General features: G+C 38.7%; 1 protein-coding gene across 9 annotated transcripts in view; it reads left to right on the plus strand.

The window, feature by feature from the left end:
* GFM2 (GTP dependent ribosome recycling factor mitochondrial 2) overlaps window positions 1–15306 on the plus strand; it is a 49793-nt gene that overhangs the window by 7602 nt on the left and 26885 nt on the right. For 7 of the 9 annotated variants that reach the window (XM_060400226.1, XM_060400227.1, XM_060400228.1 and 4 more), the window contains 8 exons: window positions 1843–1927; window positions 3292–3349; window positions 3805–3902; window positions 5978–6103; window positions 6852–6940; window positions 11577–11665; window positions 13337–13397; window positions 13664–13843. In XM_060400226.1, coding sequence (XP_060256209.1) covers window positions 1843–1927; window positions 3292–3349; window positions 3805–3902; window positions 5978–6103; window positions 6852–6940; window positions 11577–11665; window positions 13337–13397; window positions 13664–13843 — 786 coding nt within the window. The remainder of the gene's footprint in view (window positions 1–1842; window positions 1928–3291; window positions 3350–3804; window positions 3903–5977; window positions 6104–6851; window positions 6941–11576; window positions 11666–13336; window positions 13398–13663; window positions 13844–15306) is intronic. The other 2 variants (XM_060400229.1, XM_042233681.2) reach the window with 2 other exon arrangements.

Consider the following 15306-nt stretch of genomic DNA (forward strand, 5'->3'; position numbering starts at 1 on the left):
TCACTTCTCTACTCTTAATCTTTTTTCTTATAATGATAGTGTTTTGTTGCTAGCAACTTGGTAACTAATGTAGAAGTAACACAGAAATGACAGGTATGCATTCCTTGATATCATGAACGGCAGATTGTGGCAGCCCAGAATCATTACCTACACTGACTGCAGCAGTGCCAGATATATTGGCAGCCGTTACATCTAGTGGTCTAGGGATAAACCGATGGAGAACATCCAGCCTCTGTGTGGGAACATTACAAGATACTTGGGAGCTTTTAAAAATGTTAGTTTTTTTCCCCTCCCTTCCTTGTCCCCTGAATGTATTTTAAAAGCTTTCTAGCTGTCAGAGTCACCTGGGGGGGCTTGGTGTTTTTTGTTTTTTTTTTGTTTGCTTTGTTTATTTTAAATTGAAGGCTAACTGCTTTATAGTATTGTGTGGTTTCTGCCGTATGTGAGTGTGAATCAGCCATAGGTATACATTATGTCCTCTCTCTCGAACCTCCCTCCCACCTCACACCCCATCCCACCCCTCTAGGTTGTTACAGAGCCCCAGGTTGAATTCCCTGAGTCATACAGCAAATTCCCATTGGCTATCTGTTTTACATATGGTAGTGTTTATGTTTCCATGTTATTTTCTCCATTTGTCCCACCCTCTCCTTCCTACTCCCACACGTGTCCATAAGTCTGTTCTCTATGTCTGCATCTCCATTGTTGCCCTGCGAATAGGTTCATCAGTACTGTCTTTCTAGATTCCGTATACATGCATTAATACACAATATTTGTTTTTCTTTTTCTGACTTACTTTGTATAATAGACTCTAGGTTCATCCATGTTATTAGAACTGATTCAAATGCATTCCTTTTATGACTGAGTGATATTCCATTGTGTATATGTACCACAGCTTTTTTATCCATTCATCTGTCGATGGATATCTAGGTTGCTTCCATGTCCTAGTTATTGGGCTGACAACCCTCAGAATGGGAGAAAATAATAGTAAATGAAACAACTGACAAAGGACTAATTTCCAAAATATACAAGCAGCTCATACAACTTAATACCAGAAAAACAAACAACCCAGTCAGAAAGTGGTAAAAAAAAACAAAAAACCCTAAACAGACATTTCTCCAAAGAAGACATACAGATGGCTAATAAACACAAGAAAAGATGCTCAACGTCACTCACTTTTAGAGAAATGCAAATCAAAACTACAATGAGATATCACCTCACACTGGTGAGAATGGCCATCATCAATAAGTCTACCAACAAAAAATGCTGGAGAGGGTGTGGAGAAAAGGGAACCCTCTTGCAGTATTGGTGGGAATGTAAATAGATACAGCCACTGTGGAAGACAGTATGGAGATTCCTTAAAAAACTAGGAATAAAACTACCATATGACCCAGCAATCCCAGTACTAGGCAAATACCCTGAGAAAACCAGAATTGAAAGAGGTACGTGTACCCCAATGTTCTTTGAAGCACTATTTACAATAGCTAGGACATGGAAGCAACTTAGATGTCTGTCTACAGACAAATGGCGGGCTTGTTAAGATGCATTATTTGACCCTATCTGTAGAGTTTGATTCTCTTGAGTGGAATGGGTCCTAAGAATTTATCTTTCAAATAAGATCCCTGTGATGTTAATGCTGCAGATCGAGAAGAGCCATCATCTAAGGTCAGCTCAGTATTAACTTTAGCCTTAGTTTTTTCTTCTATAATTTTGTGTTGTCACTTTTTAAGAGTTGGAGATAATAAACTGGGACTACTATATGAAGATTCAAGAGAGTTATGATGTTAAAGCTGCAGAAAACAGTTATGCTAAAATAAAATTAACATTTCTTTTTCTCCTCACCAGAATATGTGTTCCTCTAAAATAAGAGCAAGTCTAAAAAGATTAAAGCTACATGTACTTCTTGGAAGAAATTACAGTTCCCTACCAGGTATAGATGTTAGATTCTTCTCATCTTTCTTAAACTGCTTGCTTTCTCCCTTTTCTCTGTCTCTTTCTCTCTCATTTGCAAGCATCTCCCTTATTAGGGATCACCAACCATTTTTAAAACAGTGGCTCTCTTTTACTTCTTGGCTATTTCTTTGAGATTATTAGGAATTGCAGCATTCTGGTAGATGTTCGGAGGTAGTATCAGTCAACTTACACTTCCCATGTGCTGTCCGTCCTCATGAGCCGAGCAGAGGGAAGGGTTGGTGGCTTGAGTAGCTGGCTCAGAGGTGTAGCAGGTGGATCAGCACAGTGCATCTGCAGTGCCACGTGTGCGGATTCATCCAGCTGCAGGTTGTATAGTGCTGTGGCATGCATGCGTTGAAAAAAATCCTCAGGTAAGTGGACGTACACACTTCAAACCTCTATTGTTCAAGGTTCACCTGTAACTTCATTCTGTAGCAGTTCTCACTACTATCTTGGTCATGTGCGAATACTGGAGTAAAAATACCAATTGGCTGTGTAACTTGTAAAGACATGTAAATTTAATGGCCTGCCTTATTGGTGAATATGGGGTTTCTGTGTTTTGCCCGTGCAAATTTATCCATAGCAGTACAGATTATCATCCAGTCTTTAGACTGCCATCAGGTTTTCAAAATATAATAGACGTCTTCATAATTTATTATAGAAATTTGGGAGAACTGGTTTAAATAGCAGAGGAGTGTAGATTAAATTTATAAATGTAACTGCATTGTTTCTTTAGTATCATCATGACTTTTTTATTCCAGAAATACTGTTTGGCCTTCTATAAATATTAGATTATTATAGCGTTCCTATTCAGTGACACCTCCTAGGCTGTCTTTAAAGGTATTATGTCCTTGGAATTGCTGAGGCATGGTAGGTTCCAAGTTGTACAAAAACCGTTGTCAGATGATGTGAGTATCACTCTTTGCTCTTCAAGCCTTGACAATGTCAGTTTATAGGACTGTGTGTTTTTGTTTTTGTTTTAAGTTATTCATATGGCTGTGCTGGATCTTGGTCATGGCGTGCGATCTCTTGGTCGTGGCATGTGAGATCCAGTTCCCTGACTAGGGGTTGAACCTGGGCCCCCTACAGTAGGAGTGCAGAGTCCCAGCCCCTGGTCCACCAGGAGAGTCCTTGTGCGTTTGTTGTTGTTGTTGTTTGGTTGGTTCAAGATCAAGCTTTCTTAGTGCAAGAAAATAAATTTTAGGTAAACAAGTGTTACATTTAGTTTAAATTTTACTTTAATTGGTATTATACTATTTGCTTAAAATTCTTTTAATTTCTTTAATTTATAAATTAAGGACATTTTCTTTAACAGTTCAATTTTAACACTCTTTCCATTAGGTTTAATAGGAAATGATATCAAGTCCCTTCATTCCATCATCAATCCTCCTATTGCTAAGTAAGTCCCATCATTGATACTGTCTTTTCCACAGGCTGCCATGAAACATTACAGGTGTTTCTCACAGGCTAATTCAGCATTTAGTGAGTGCTCTAATTTCTGTAACTTCCTGCCCTACGTAATTAACTATAAATAGACGTTGGTTTGTCTCTTAAAAGCTGTTGTCTCAATTCAGTGCTCAGAATTTTTAACATAGCAGCAGCACACTTTTCATAGAAATAAATATAAGATATTCACAGAATTGTAGTTAGCTCTTTGGTTACTTAGCTGTTTTGTCAGAATACTGTGAGAGTGATGTGTTATCCATTTTTCTAGTTTTTACACTTTTGTATAAAATGTTGAAATACTAACCAGTTTTGAAAATTGCACAGCATAGATATTTTGGTTTTACAGTTTCAGTAATGTCCACCTTATAATACATGTCTTTTTTTTTTTTTTTCTTCCCTTTTAAACAGAATTCGTAATATTGGAATTATGGCTCATATTGATGCAGGAAAAACTACCACCACAGAAAGAATTTTATATTATTCTGGATACACAAGATCACTGGGAGGTTAGATTGGATTCCTGCTCTCCCTCCTCGCCCCCATTAGAAAAAAACATCATTGGGAAATATTTTGATTAAGGAGTAAACCCAGAGATCTTGAGTATGGCATGGAGGCAGTACTATCTAAGCCCCAACATAAAGTTTTTTAAGGTAGTTACAGTACTCACCAAAGGATCTTTTTAGTTTCAGTTAAACATTCAGAGTCCTGTGTCTCGGGCTGCAGTTGGCGCTGGTCTACTCAGTCTTGGGGCAGGAGACATAGCTTACCAGCAGAGCAGCAGTGGGAGCTTCTTCCTGCAGAAACTCTTAGAGCAGTCTGCAGAGCTCTGTGGGAACTGTCTGCTTCGGTCACCCAAAAGTGATAGCTGAGGTGCCAGGTAACAGGCTCACAGGAGCCACTCCAGCTTGGAAAGCTCAGGCCTTGGAGGAGTGAGTATCTCGTGGTACAGCTCTGTGGGCCACCTTCCAGGTTTCTCACAAAGGACATGCCATACCCCGCTCAGGGAAACCTAGAGCTGCGCTTCTTCATCAGGTATTTATGATTCACTGTTAGTCCTTGCCAAGTCAGGTGTAGCTTACCAATCAGGAATCATTTTTCCTGTAAGTATGTTGCCTAGCAGTGCATTTGGAATGCTTGTTTTTTGGGCTCTAGGAGAAAAGAGCTGGAAAGTTAACCAGAGGTCAAATTCTCATGCAGAACAAGAAAGGATTTTGTTAATCTTTAACCCCCAGTAATAGTATTACTGACCTAAGTTTGAATTTACTTTTTTTATTATAATATGTCAAAAACTGTGATTCTTTTTCTCTACCTTGCCCCCTTATCTCTGGTGAAACAGTTTTTTTCTCTTTTTTTTTTTTTGACATGGAGGGCATCATGTCCTTTTAACTCTTTTGGGGGGTGCACTGAGTCTTCATTGCTGCTTGCAGGCTTTCTCGGGTTGCGGTGAGCAGGGGCTACTCTTTGTTGTGGTGCATAAGCTTCTCATTGAAGTGGCTTCTCCTGTTGTGGAGCACAAGCTCTAGACCCATGGGCTTCAGTAGGTGCAGCACACAGGCAGTGTGGGCACTACAGCATCAGCTAAGTAGTTTTGGTGCATGGCCTGTAGTTGCCCGTGGCATATGGAATCTTCCTGAACCAGAGATTGAACCCACGTTTCCTGCATTGGCAGGTAGATTCTTATGCACTGTACCACCAGGGGAGTCCACCAAAGTGATTCTGAAATGTGTTCCATTGAGAACCATTTCTCTAGGTCCTTGGAATTGACTGAGACTTTTATAAAGGATAAAACCATTCAAGATGAGAATCTTCATGATGATAGGTTCCTATCATAATGATAAACACATGAATTTCTCATGGAATTTTTTGCTGTGTAAATGGGAAAATGGGACTTCCCAGGTGGCTCAGTGGTAAAAAATCCACCTGTCAATGTAGGAGACTCGGGCTTGATCCCTGGGTTGGGAAGATCCCCTGGAGAAGGAAGTAGCAATCCACTCCAGTATTCTTGCCTGGAAAATCCATGGACAGAGGAGCCTGGTGGGCTACAGTCCATGAGATCGCAAAAGAATCTTTTGCTCAACTGCGCAAGAGTTAGCTGACTCACTTTGCTGTACAGTAGAAACAAACAACATTGGAGAGCAACTATATTCCAATAAAAATTTTAAAAATATTGTAGAGAAGTGATAAGATTGGAATTAAGGTTTGGTTAGTGCTCTTTTATGGCATTACTCTGCCTCCTGTCAAGGGATCAGGTGTGAGGAACCTCAGGTAAAGATGGGATCATGAAAGTTAAACTTGGAAAAAAATGAAAGAAGTATATAATTCAGTAAAATTAAAATATGTAAAGAGTTTAATCTTCATTATTATAGATAAAAAATTTTTTTATGGAATAATTACTCATCTGCTTAAAAAACTTTCTAGAATGATGCTTAACTTAGAAAAGGATTAAGGGTCTTAAATATTAAATCAATTATTTTATGAACAGTTTTTCTTAGAGCAAATTAAACTATGTCAGGGAGAAATCAAAGGCCTATAAAATATACTTACTTTTAAGCCTAACTATGTCATTTCTTTTCCTGGCTAGATGTTGATGATGGAGACACAGTGACAGATTTCATGGCTCAAGAGCGAGAACGAGGCATAACTATTCAGTCAGCTGCTGTCACATTTGATTGGAAGGGGTACAGAATCAATCTTATTGATACACCAGGTATAGTGCTGTTTCAGCAGTGCAGAGGTGCTACATTATTTTGAGTTTTTTTTTATTTGTGTGTGTGTGTGTGTGTGTGTGTGTGTGTGTGTGTGTTTAATCGTGGTAAAAAAACATGTAAAATTCACCATCTTAATAATTTTAAAGTGTACCGTTCAGTAGAGTAAGATTATTCACATTATTGTGAAATAGATATCCAGAACTTTTTCATTTTTTTTGAACTGAAACTCTGTACACTTAAGCAGCCTCTCTTCTTTGTCCCTTTGACTGACCTCTGGTAACCACCATTCGACTTTCTCGATCTATAAGACTGACTACTTTAGATACTACTTATAATAGAATTGTACACTATTTGTCCTTTTGTGACAGGCTTATTCCACTTAGCAAAACTTTTTAGGGTTCATCTGTATTGTAGCCTGTGACAGTACTTCCTTCCTTTTGAAGGCTATGTAGTATTCCATTGCCCATAAGTAAGACATTATGGCATACATACAAAATTTTGTGTATATACAGAAATATATGGTGAATATTTGAATACAAAAAATTGATGAATATTTGGGTTGCTTCCACCTCTTGGTTATTGTGAATAGTGCCCTTTTGAACATGGAGGTGTAAATATCTCTTTGAAATTATCCTTTCAGTTCTTTTGGGTGTATACCCAAAAGTGGGATTGCTGGATCATGTGGTGGTGGTGGTTGGGATTGTGGTTTAAAGATTTTAGGTGTTATATTTCTCATCTTTTTCTTAGGTCATGTGGATTTTACCTTGGAGGTTGAGCGCTGCCTGAGAGTGTTAGATGGTGCAGTGGCCGTGTTTGATGCCTCTGCCGGTGTAGAGGTAAAAAATATTGCCCAAATAAAGGTAGAAAGTATTATTTTTTAAAAAAAGTAGAATGCATCAGATTGATTTAACGATAACCCTTTATTTGGTAAGCTGAAATTGATATTATTATAGCCCTTTATTTCATAAGCTCAAATCAGTGGTCTTGTAACCCTTTATTTGATAAGCTCATAAAGTCCAATTATGATGAAAAGAATTTGGAATAATTTGGAATTTAATGTTGAGATGTGATCTGTATATGATCTCATGTACTTCAGAGTAAAAGGAAAGTAAAATTTACTTTTCTCTAGGAAATAATGAAAGTTGGTTTTGAGAAGAGCTGGATTCTTACTTTCAAGCTAACAAGTTAGTCTGCCATAGCTTTATGGATTCTGGCAGAAGACACAAGATTCCTGAGTCAAGATTGAAGGACTATATTAGTCACCAAAATAGCGATATCCAGAGTAGCAACATTTCCTTGTGCTGATTCCTCAAGCCCTAATTCCTTTAGGGTGACTAAAGAGAGGTCAGGTGACAGCTGCATGTGCAGTGGAACCCTGTGCTTAGAGAATGCAGGTATTATAAGGGGCAGTAGACATGCCTGCTGTCTGCTCTGAAGCGATACATTATCTTCTGGGGTTGTAAGCCTACTGACCTTTTGCTCTGGAAGGAGACACTAGCTGCCATCTCTGAACTGTTGACTATACAAACATCTTTGAAAAGATAGTCCAGAACAAAGGTAGTCAGTGCCTCCCCTGATAAAACATGCAGAAATATGAGCAACATATGAAGGATTTTATCCTAAAACTTAATATAAATCTCCTTGAATAAAACCTAAAAATGATAGCAATAATCCTTAAGTTATTGCTCCTGGAGTATGTTATGTTCTCTTTAGCTGGTATTCTGTTTGTTTTGTAATCTCAAGATTGGCTTTACCTTGAATATAGAACCATATTGTTCTTATCTTAAGATTATTAAAAGTAGTATCTTAATTAAGGGATCAAAATCAGCATACTCCAAAATGGGACAAATTGACACCATGGGCCTCCTGATATGAGGCACTAAGAAGGGTATTGTTTTATTATTTTCTGGCAAAAATGTTTGGCTCATAGTGTGAGAAAACAGACTAACAAATCTAAATTGAAAGACGTTCTCCAAAACAGCGGGCCAAAGCTTTTCAGAAATTGAGAGGAAAAATATAAGGAAAAAACATAAGGAAAATGAATGATTGGGGTTGGGGGGAGCTGGGAAACTGTTCTAGATTACAAAATTCTAAAGAGACAAGACTGAATGTAACACAACCTCCTCAGTGGAATCCTGGATCAAAAAGGTTACAAAGGACATCTTTGGGAAAATCAGAAATTTGAATATGAAGTATGTATATTAAAGCATTGTGTCAGGGGGCTTCCTTGGCGGTCCATTGTTCAGACTCTGCCATTCCAATGCAGGGAGCATGAGTTCTATCCCTGGTGAAAACTAAGATCCCCCATGCCACAAGGTGCAGCCAGAAATTTTTTTTTAAATGTTAACTTAAATTTCCCTGAATGTGGTCTTTGTAACTGATCATGCAGGAGAATGTCCTTATCCTTAGGAAATGCATGCTGAAGTATTCAGGGTTGAAATGTCATGGTACCTGCAACGTGATCTCATGGCTCAGCTCCCATCCACCTACAGATGCATACGTGGTTTTAGTTTGGGTGCCAAGATGGGATTAGATGTAGAAGAGATTTATTGGGGGGAATAAAAAGGGAGAAAGAGAAGTAGCAGAGGGTGTTCAGACCGCAGGACAGGCTGACACCTGTGAAGGAGAAGGGTAGGAAGGGGGATTCGGGAGGAAGTGTCTCAGGCTACAGCACAGTTACAGGAGAGTTTGACTGTACTCTGGGGAGTCTTCAAGACAAAGTTACCTGTTAGAGGAACCCATGTCTTGTGGGAATAGACCTACATTATTACTCTGCTGAACTTAGTCATTAGCTGGGAACAGCCCCCAAGAAGGGGGCCCTTGAGAGAACATGGTGTTGATCTCGAAGGCTAACAGTTGGGACCGTCAGTTAATCGTGCTCTGCATGGTAGTTTCAAGTGGCACATTTTCAGAGCCACCACACACATAATGTGTACAGAGGCATGTGTTTATGTATATAGAGAAAAAAGGCAAGTGTAACAGAATGTTAATAGTTGGTAAATCTAGGTGAATGAAGAGTACATGGGTATTTATTGTACTGTTCTTTCCCCTTTTTTATAGATTTGAAGTGTTTCAAAGAAAAGTTGGAGGGGAAATAAAATAGTTATTGTCTGTCTACCTGAGGACCCCTGACAGACAGTGATATTTGCTTGATTGCCTGACACTGAGGTCAATTATACACTATTATTTGTATTTCTTTGAGTCACTTCATTTCCTAATGGTTGCATCCTTCCTATCATTATAATTCTTTACAGGCATTTGACACTTAATCATTCAGACAGATTGCATTATTTACAAGATTGAAATATGCTTAGTAGGAAGTTTCTGAATTTGCGATACAGGAGGCTGTTATTTGCTAAAATAGTAGATGAGGTTTTAGCTGGCTGGTGGAGTGATGGGAGTTTTATTTCTTAATATGTTTTGTTTCTTGGGAAATTTATAATGTATATCCTTCCTACAACTCACATAAAAATCAGTGGGGCCACTAGGTAACAATTTCTTAGAAAAGACACAGGAAACAAAAAACAAAATTGATTCATTCAGTTCAGTTCAGTCACTCAGTTGTGTCCGACTCTTTGCGACCCCATGAATCACAGCACGCCAGGCCTCCCTGTCCATCACCAACTCCCGGAGTTCACTCAGACTCACGTCCATCAAGTCAGTGATGCCATCCAGCCATCTCATCCTCTGTCATCCCCTTCTCCTCCTGCCCCCAATCCCTCCCAGCATCAGAGTCTTTTCCAATGAGTCAATTCTTGGCATGAGGTGGCCAAAGTACTGGAGTTTCAGCTTTAGCATCATTCCTTCCAAAGAAATCCCAGGGCTGATCTTCAGAATGGACTGGTTGGATCTCCTTGCAGTCCAAGGGACTGTCAGGAGTCTTCTCCAACACCACAGTTCAAAAGCATCAGTTCTTCAGGAAATGCAAATTAAAATTACAAAGAGACCATTTCATACCCACAAGAATAGCTAAAATTAAAAAGAATGATGGCAAATCTTGGTTGAGGATGTGTAGTAATTGGAATTCTTACATGTTATTGGTGGGACTGTGAAATACTATACCCACAGTGGAAGACTATTTGGCAGTTTCTTGTAAAATTAAGTATACACTTGTCCTTGTTGTTGTTCAGTTACCCAGTCATGTCCAACTCTTTGTGACCCCGTGGACTGTTGTAGCATACTAGGCTTTATACAGAGGAATTTAGCAGTAAAAATTAACTAGTATATGCAACAATGGGAATTAATGTTGAAAACGTTATATTGGGTGAAAATGCTGTGCTGTTTATATGAGGTTCAACAATAGGCAGAATGAATCTTGGGACATAAAAATCTCTAATGTTCTATGTGTTCTCTCTCTTCACTGGGATAGTAGTTATACAAATATACACACTTATCAAAATTCATTGAGCTGGACTCTTAAAATCTGTATACAGTTGACCCTCAAACAGCATGAGTTTGAACTTCATGGGTCTGCTTACAAGTGGATTTTTTTCACTAAATAGGGGCTTCAGACTCCATAAGCCAGGGTTGGTTGAATCTGCAGATGGCAAAACTGCAGATAAGGAAGGCCAACTGTAAAGTTAAAAGTGGACTTTTGAGTTTGCAGAGGTTTGCACCCTAATCCCTGTGTTGTTCAGGGGGCAGCTAGCTGTATTTTATTGTATATTACGTTTTACCTAATAAATGACAAACTGGTATCTATTTTAAGTGTCAGCACATTAGGTTTTTAAAAGTCTAGGCTCTACTAGGCAAACTGTTTATATTTAACACGTACAGAAAGTAGAATTAAAAGAAGCCAAATAAAAAAGCATATGAGAATTGTGACTTAGAAATACAGGTGTTGGCTTCCTTTCCCCTCCTTAAATTTTCTTCAGTTTACATGAGTATTCAAACATTCACAGTAAAAATACTTGATTTTTGTCATAGTAGCATTTTATAGTACATTCCTATTTGTTCTTTTCACATTACAACTGTCTGAATTAATTAAGGCAAAAGTCCATATTGCACAGATCAGAAAACTGATGAGTTCAGTATTATATGATGTTACCAAGTGTGATTGTTACTAAGTAAGGTGAAGCCAAACAAAGAAGGTCTTGTGATTCTTGGTTAAGTCCTCTCTCTGTGACTCCCAGTACTTCTCAGTGGTTCATTTTCTTTGTCTTGCATCCTGGTTCACCCAGAGTATTCTTAGCTGGAAGCATAGTCTTCAGGCATACTTGATCAATTTTTCAGCTGTTTTAACCTGACAGCATTAGCACGGGTCCAGAGGGCTGCCGTCTGGGGTCGCACAGAGTCGGACACGACTGAAGTGACTTAGCAGTAGCAGCAGTAGCAGAGATATATGTGCAGTGGTACTAGCTGTGCTAGAACAGGGCCCAGTTCCGTTACAGTGCAGGCTGAGGTCTGCTTATTTCATGTGTAGTAACGGTTGTTTTTGTCAAATATGTGTTTTTTTCCTTATCTTTGCTTTAGGCACAAACTCTTACAGTATGGAGGCAAGCTGATAAGCACAAGGTACCTCGAATCTGTTTTTTAAACAAGATGGACAAAATTGGAGCAAGGTATTTAAAATGTGTTTCTTTGGCTTATCAAAATAAGAATATTATTTGAGCTTTTAATGCACTATAACTTAAATTTAGAAACAGCTATTCCCTATAAAGTATAATCTATTCCATGGTATCCCAATTCAATCCATGGTACCTATTCCATGATATCCCAGTTCAGTCCCATTAAAAAAAAATTCAAAGCAGCTAATAGATAAAGGAACAATGTGGGATTAATAGAGAGCTGATGATGAAGCGCTCTGATTCTGAGGTAGAGAGGCTTTATCCTATTTTTAGGCTCCTGACAGAGTGATGTCTCACTGATTTCCACTGGCTCTATTTAGAGCTGTATGGCTGAGTCCTTGTATTGCTGGCTGGTGTTCCTGTCATTGCTAACGATAGAGGGTAGAGAATTGTTTCCTGTAGTTGCCTCAGTGAGTGATGTTCTTCCTTGTCCCCTGATTTTGTTTAGCTACTGGGTAAAATGCTCTCAATGAAAAGAAACTAGGAAGGAGAACATAGGTGTTTTGAGACCTGCACATAGGGCAAACACGGTAAGGCTGAGATGTAGTGGTGATTCCGCAGACTTAGAGTGGTGATCCTAAATGGATGCGTTATTCTGAGAGCAGAACTCAGACAGTCAAGAATGTATGAAGGATTTGGAGAAAATGAGAAAGGGTGAGAATTAAGAATTCTGATGATTCTGGGGAAATGTGAAAGGGGGCAGTCCTGATCTGTGGTATGGGAGTGACAGTTAGAAACCATAAACCGTGTCTCTTCTAATACCACACAGGTATGCTTTGTATTTCTGTCACTCTGTATAGTAATTCTAAGGCTGCTGGTTTAAAGGACTTTTGTCTTGATGAGTAAAAGCACAGCAACCTTCAAAATGTGCTAGACTTAAGTTCTGACCATTTTCTGTTTGGAGTTCCTTGAGATTGATAGAAGTACTGACTGACAGAACCTGTAATGATGGGAGGGAGATGACTGGATACTAGGTTTCTGCTTAAAGACATTGGGACCAGAATGATCTGCATGTGTGTATGAATCAGCCCTCATGCCAAAGATGGCATGTGTTTTGTAGGTAGCCAGCCCTAGTGTTAGCACAGAAATGAACAGTATAGCATATAATATGAAGAATGCCTGAGATAAAAGTATAGAAAAGTAAGGCTGGCTCTAGTCATGTGTGATAACAAATGTATTGATATTTGTTAGAAGAAAGAATCTTTGACTTGTAATCATAAATCTTGCATTTGAATCTTAACTCCAATTTATTCTGTGTGACTTTGATCAATTCATTTAATCTTAACCTCAAACTTTAGTTAAATGAAGCTCACAGTAATAAAATACCCTAAATACATGTGTGACAGAATTATGATAGATTCTCAGTCACTTTTATCTGAAAAGTGAAAATGTTAATCACTCAGGTGTGTCTGACTCTTTGTGATCCCATGGATTATAGCCTGCCAGGCTCCTCTGTCCATGGAATTCTTCAGGCAAGAGTACTAGAGTGGGTTGCCATTCCCTTCTCTAGGGACTGTTAATCTGAAATTAACATTAAAAGATTAGACAAGATGTCCTGTGGAAAAATGTTAAATGGTAAACATTAGGAGCAATTTAGGGTTATAATTTTAGAGAACATTCTTAAATCCTATTTTAAGAATCTTAACATTTTTAATTATTTTACAGTTTTAACTATGCAGTTGAAAGCATCAGAGAGAAGTTGAAGGCAAAACCTTTGCTTTTACAGGTTGGTTGATTAATATTTGGTTTAATTAATATGAACAGATCCTTCTTAGTTTCCTTATCAGTTTATTGTGGTATTATTATATACATTTTTGAAGCTATCTCAGATCCTTTTGGAAGAAGTTAGGATATAAGTAAAAATAGATTTAGATTATGATAATGATGATAAGAGACATTTGGGGGTGAGTGGGGGAAGTTTTATCACCAGTATAGTTTTAATTGAGTTCTAATGATCATTTACTAAAATGTTTGTCTCACTCTGACTTACAGTTACCAATTGGTGAAGGCAAAGCTTTCAAAGGAGTGGTAGATGTAGTTAGTAAAGAAAAACTTCTTTGGAATCCCAATTCAGATGATGGAAAAGACTTTGAGAGAAAACCCCTCTTGGAAATGAGTGATCCTAAATTGCTGAAAGAAACAACGGAAGCAAGGAATGCCTTAATTGAACAAGTAAAGTAAATACTTTGAGCTTAAAATTGCTTAAATATTTAGAAACTTAAAAAAAATGTTTACTGTGACATTTCATCTAAATTTACAAGTAGAATATATAAAGTATAATACTGTGAACACCAGTGTAATCACCACCCAGCTTAAGAAGTAGAATGTTAGCAATACTCTTGAGTCTCTGTGTGCTACTTCCTGATCTCTCTCCCTTCCACTAATCTCTACCCCGCCCCACCACCTTGATTGCAGTATTTATCTTTCATTTGCTTTACTTTATAGTTTACTACAGATATATACCTCATTTTCCATGTTTTTGAATTTTACTTAAATGGGGCTTCCCTGGTAGCTCAGCTGGCAAAGAATCTGCCTGCAATGCAGGAGACCTGGGTTTGATCCCTGAGTTGGGAAGGTCCCCTAGAGAAGGGAAAGACTACCCATGCCAGTATTCTAGCCTGGAGAAGCCCATGGACTGTATAATCCATGGGGTTGCAAAGAATCAGACACAGCTGAGCGACTCTCACTTAAATGAAATGATACTGTTTGTATTTTATTACGTTTCTCAACATGTTGGAGATTCATTCATGTGTGACGTGTGGTTATACTTCATTCGTTTTCAGTCTTCTATAGTGTTCCAGTATAATATCCTACAGTTTATTGTCTGTTCTCCTGTGAATGGACTTGAGGGTGTTTCCTCTTTTTTTGTTGTGGTGAACAGTGTTTCTGTGAACATCTTATCTCTTTGTATACACTGCAAGAATTTGCTAAATATAAGAGTGGAATTGCTAGGTCAAAGAGTATCATCTTTTTTACACTGGCAGATGTCCTATATAGTATTCCCATTTTATAGGTGGGGAAACAGAGGATTAGAGTGCTTTAATAAGTTGTCATATAGCTAATGAGCAGCAGAATGGGAATCTGAACCCAGACTGTCTTAGTTAGAGCTAGAGCTCTTACCTGTTTTGCTATACTCTGTAATTTGAGGTGGAGGGGGCATAAAAAGAATACAAGCGGAATCAATAATTAGGTACATAACTGGTTCCCCTCTGAGGTGTTTTGACTTGTACCAAAGAGCTATCGGTTTCCCTGGTGGCTCAGACAGTAAAGAATCCGCCTGCAGTGTGGGAGACCTGGGTTCGAACCTTGCCTGGAGAACGCCCATGGACAGAGGAGCCTCCACAGTTCATGGAGTTGCAAAGAGTCAGACACGACTGAGTGACTAAGTGCACGCACATGCATACATGCACATACCCCTCTACTTATCAGTACACACACACACATAACCCTCAACCTGTCAGTACACACATACCCCTCTATACACACACACCCCTCTACCTATCAGCACACACACACACACCCCCCCACCTATCAGTACACAGACACACACCCCTCTACCTATAAGTACACACACACACCTCTACCTATCAGTACACTCACACACACACACCCCTCTACCTATCAGTACACTCACA

This window comes from Ovis aries, chromosome 16 (genome assembly GCF_016772045.2).
Source record: "Ovis aries strain OAR_USU_Benz2616 breed Rambouillet chromosome 16, ARS-UI_Ramb_v3.0, whole genome shotgun sequence".
Classification (NCBI taxonomy): domain Eukaryota; kingdom Metazoa; phylum Chordata; class Mammalia; order Artiodactyla; family Bovidae; genus Ovis; species Ovis aries.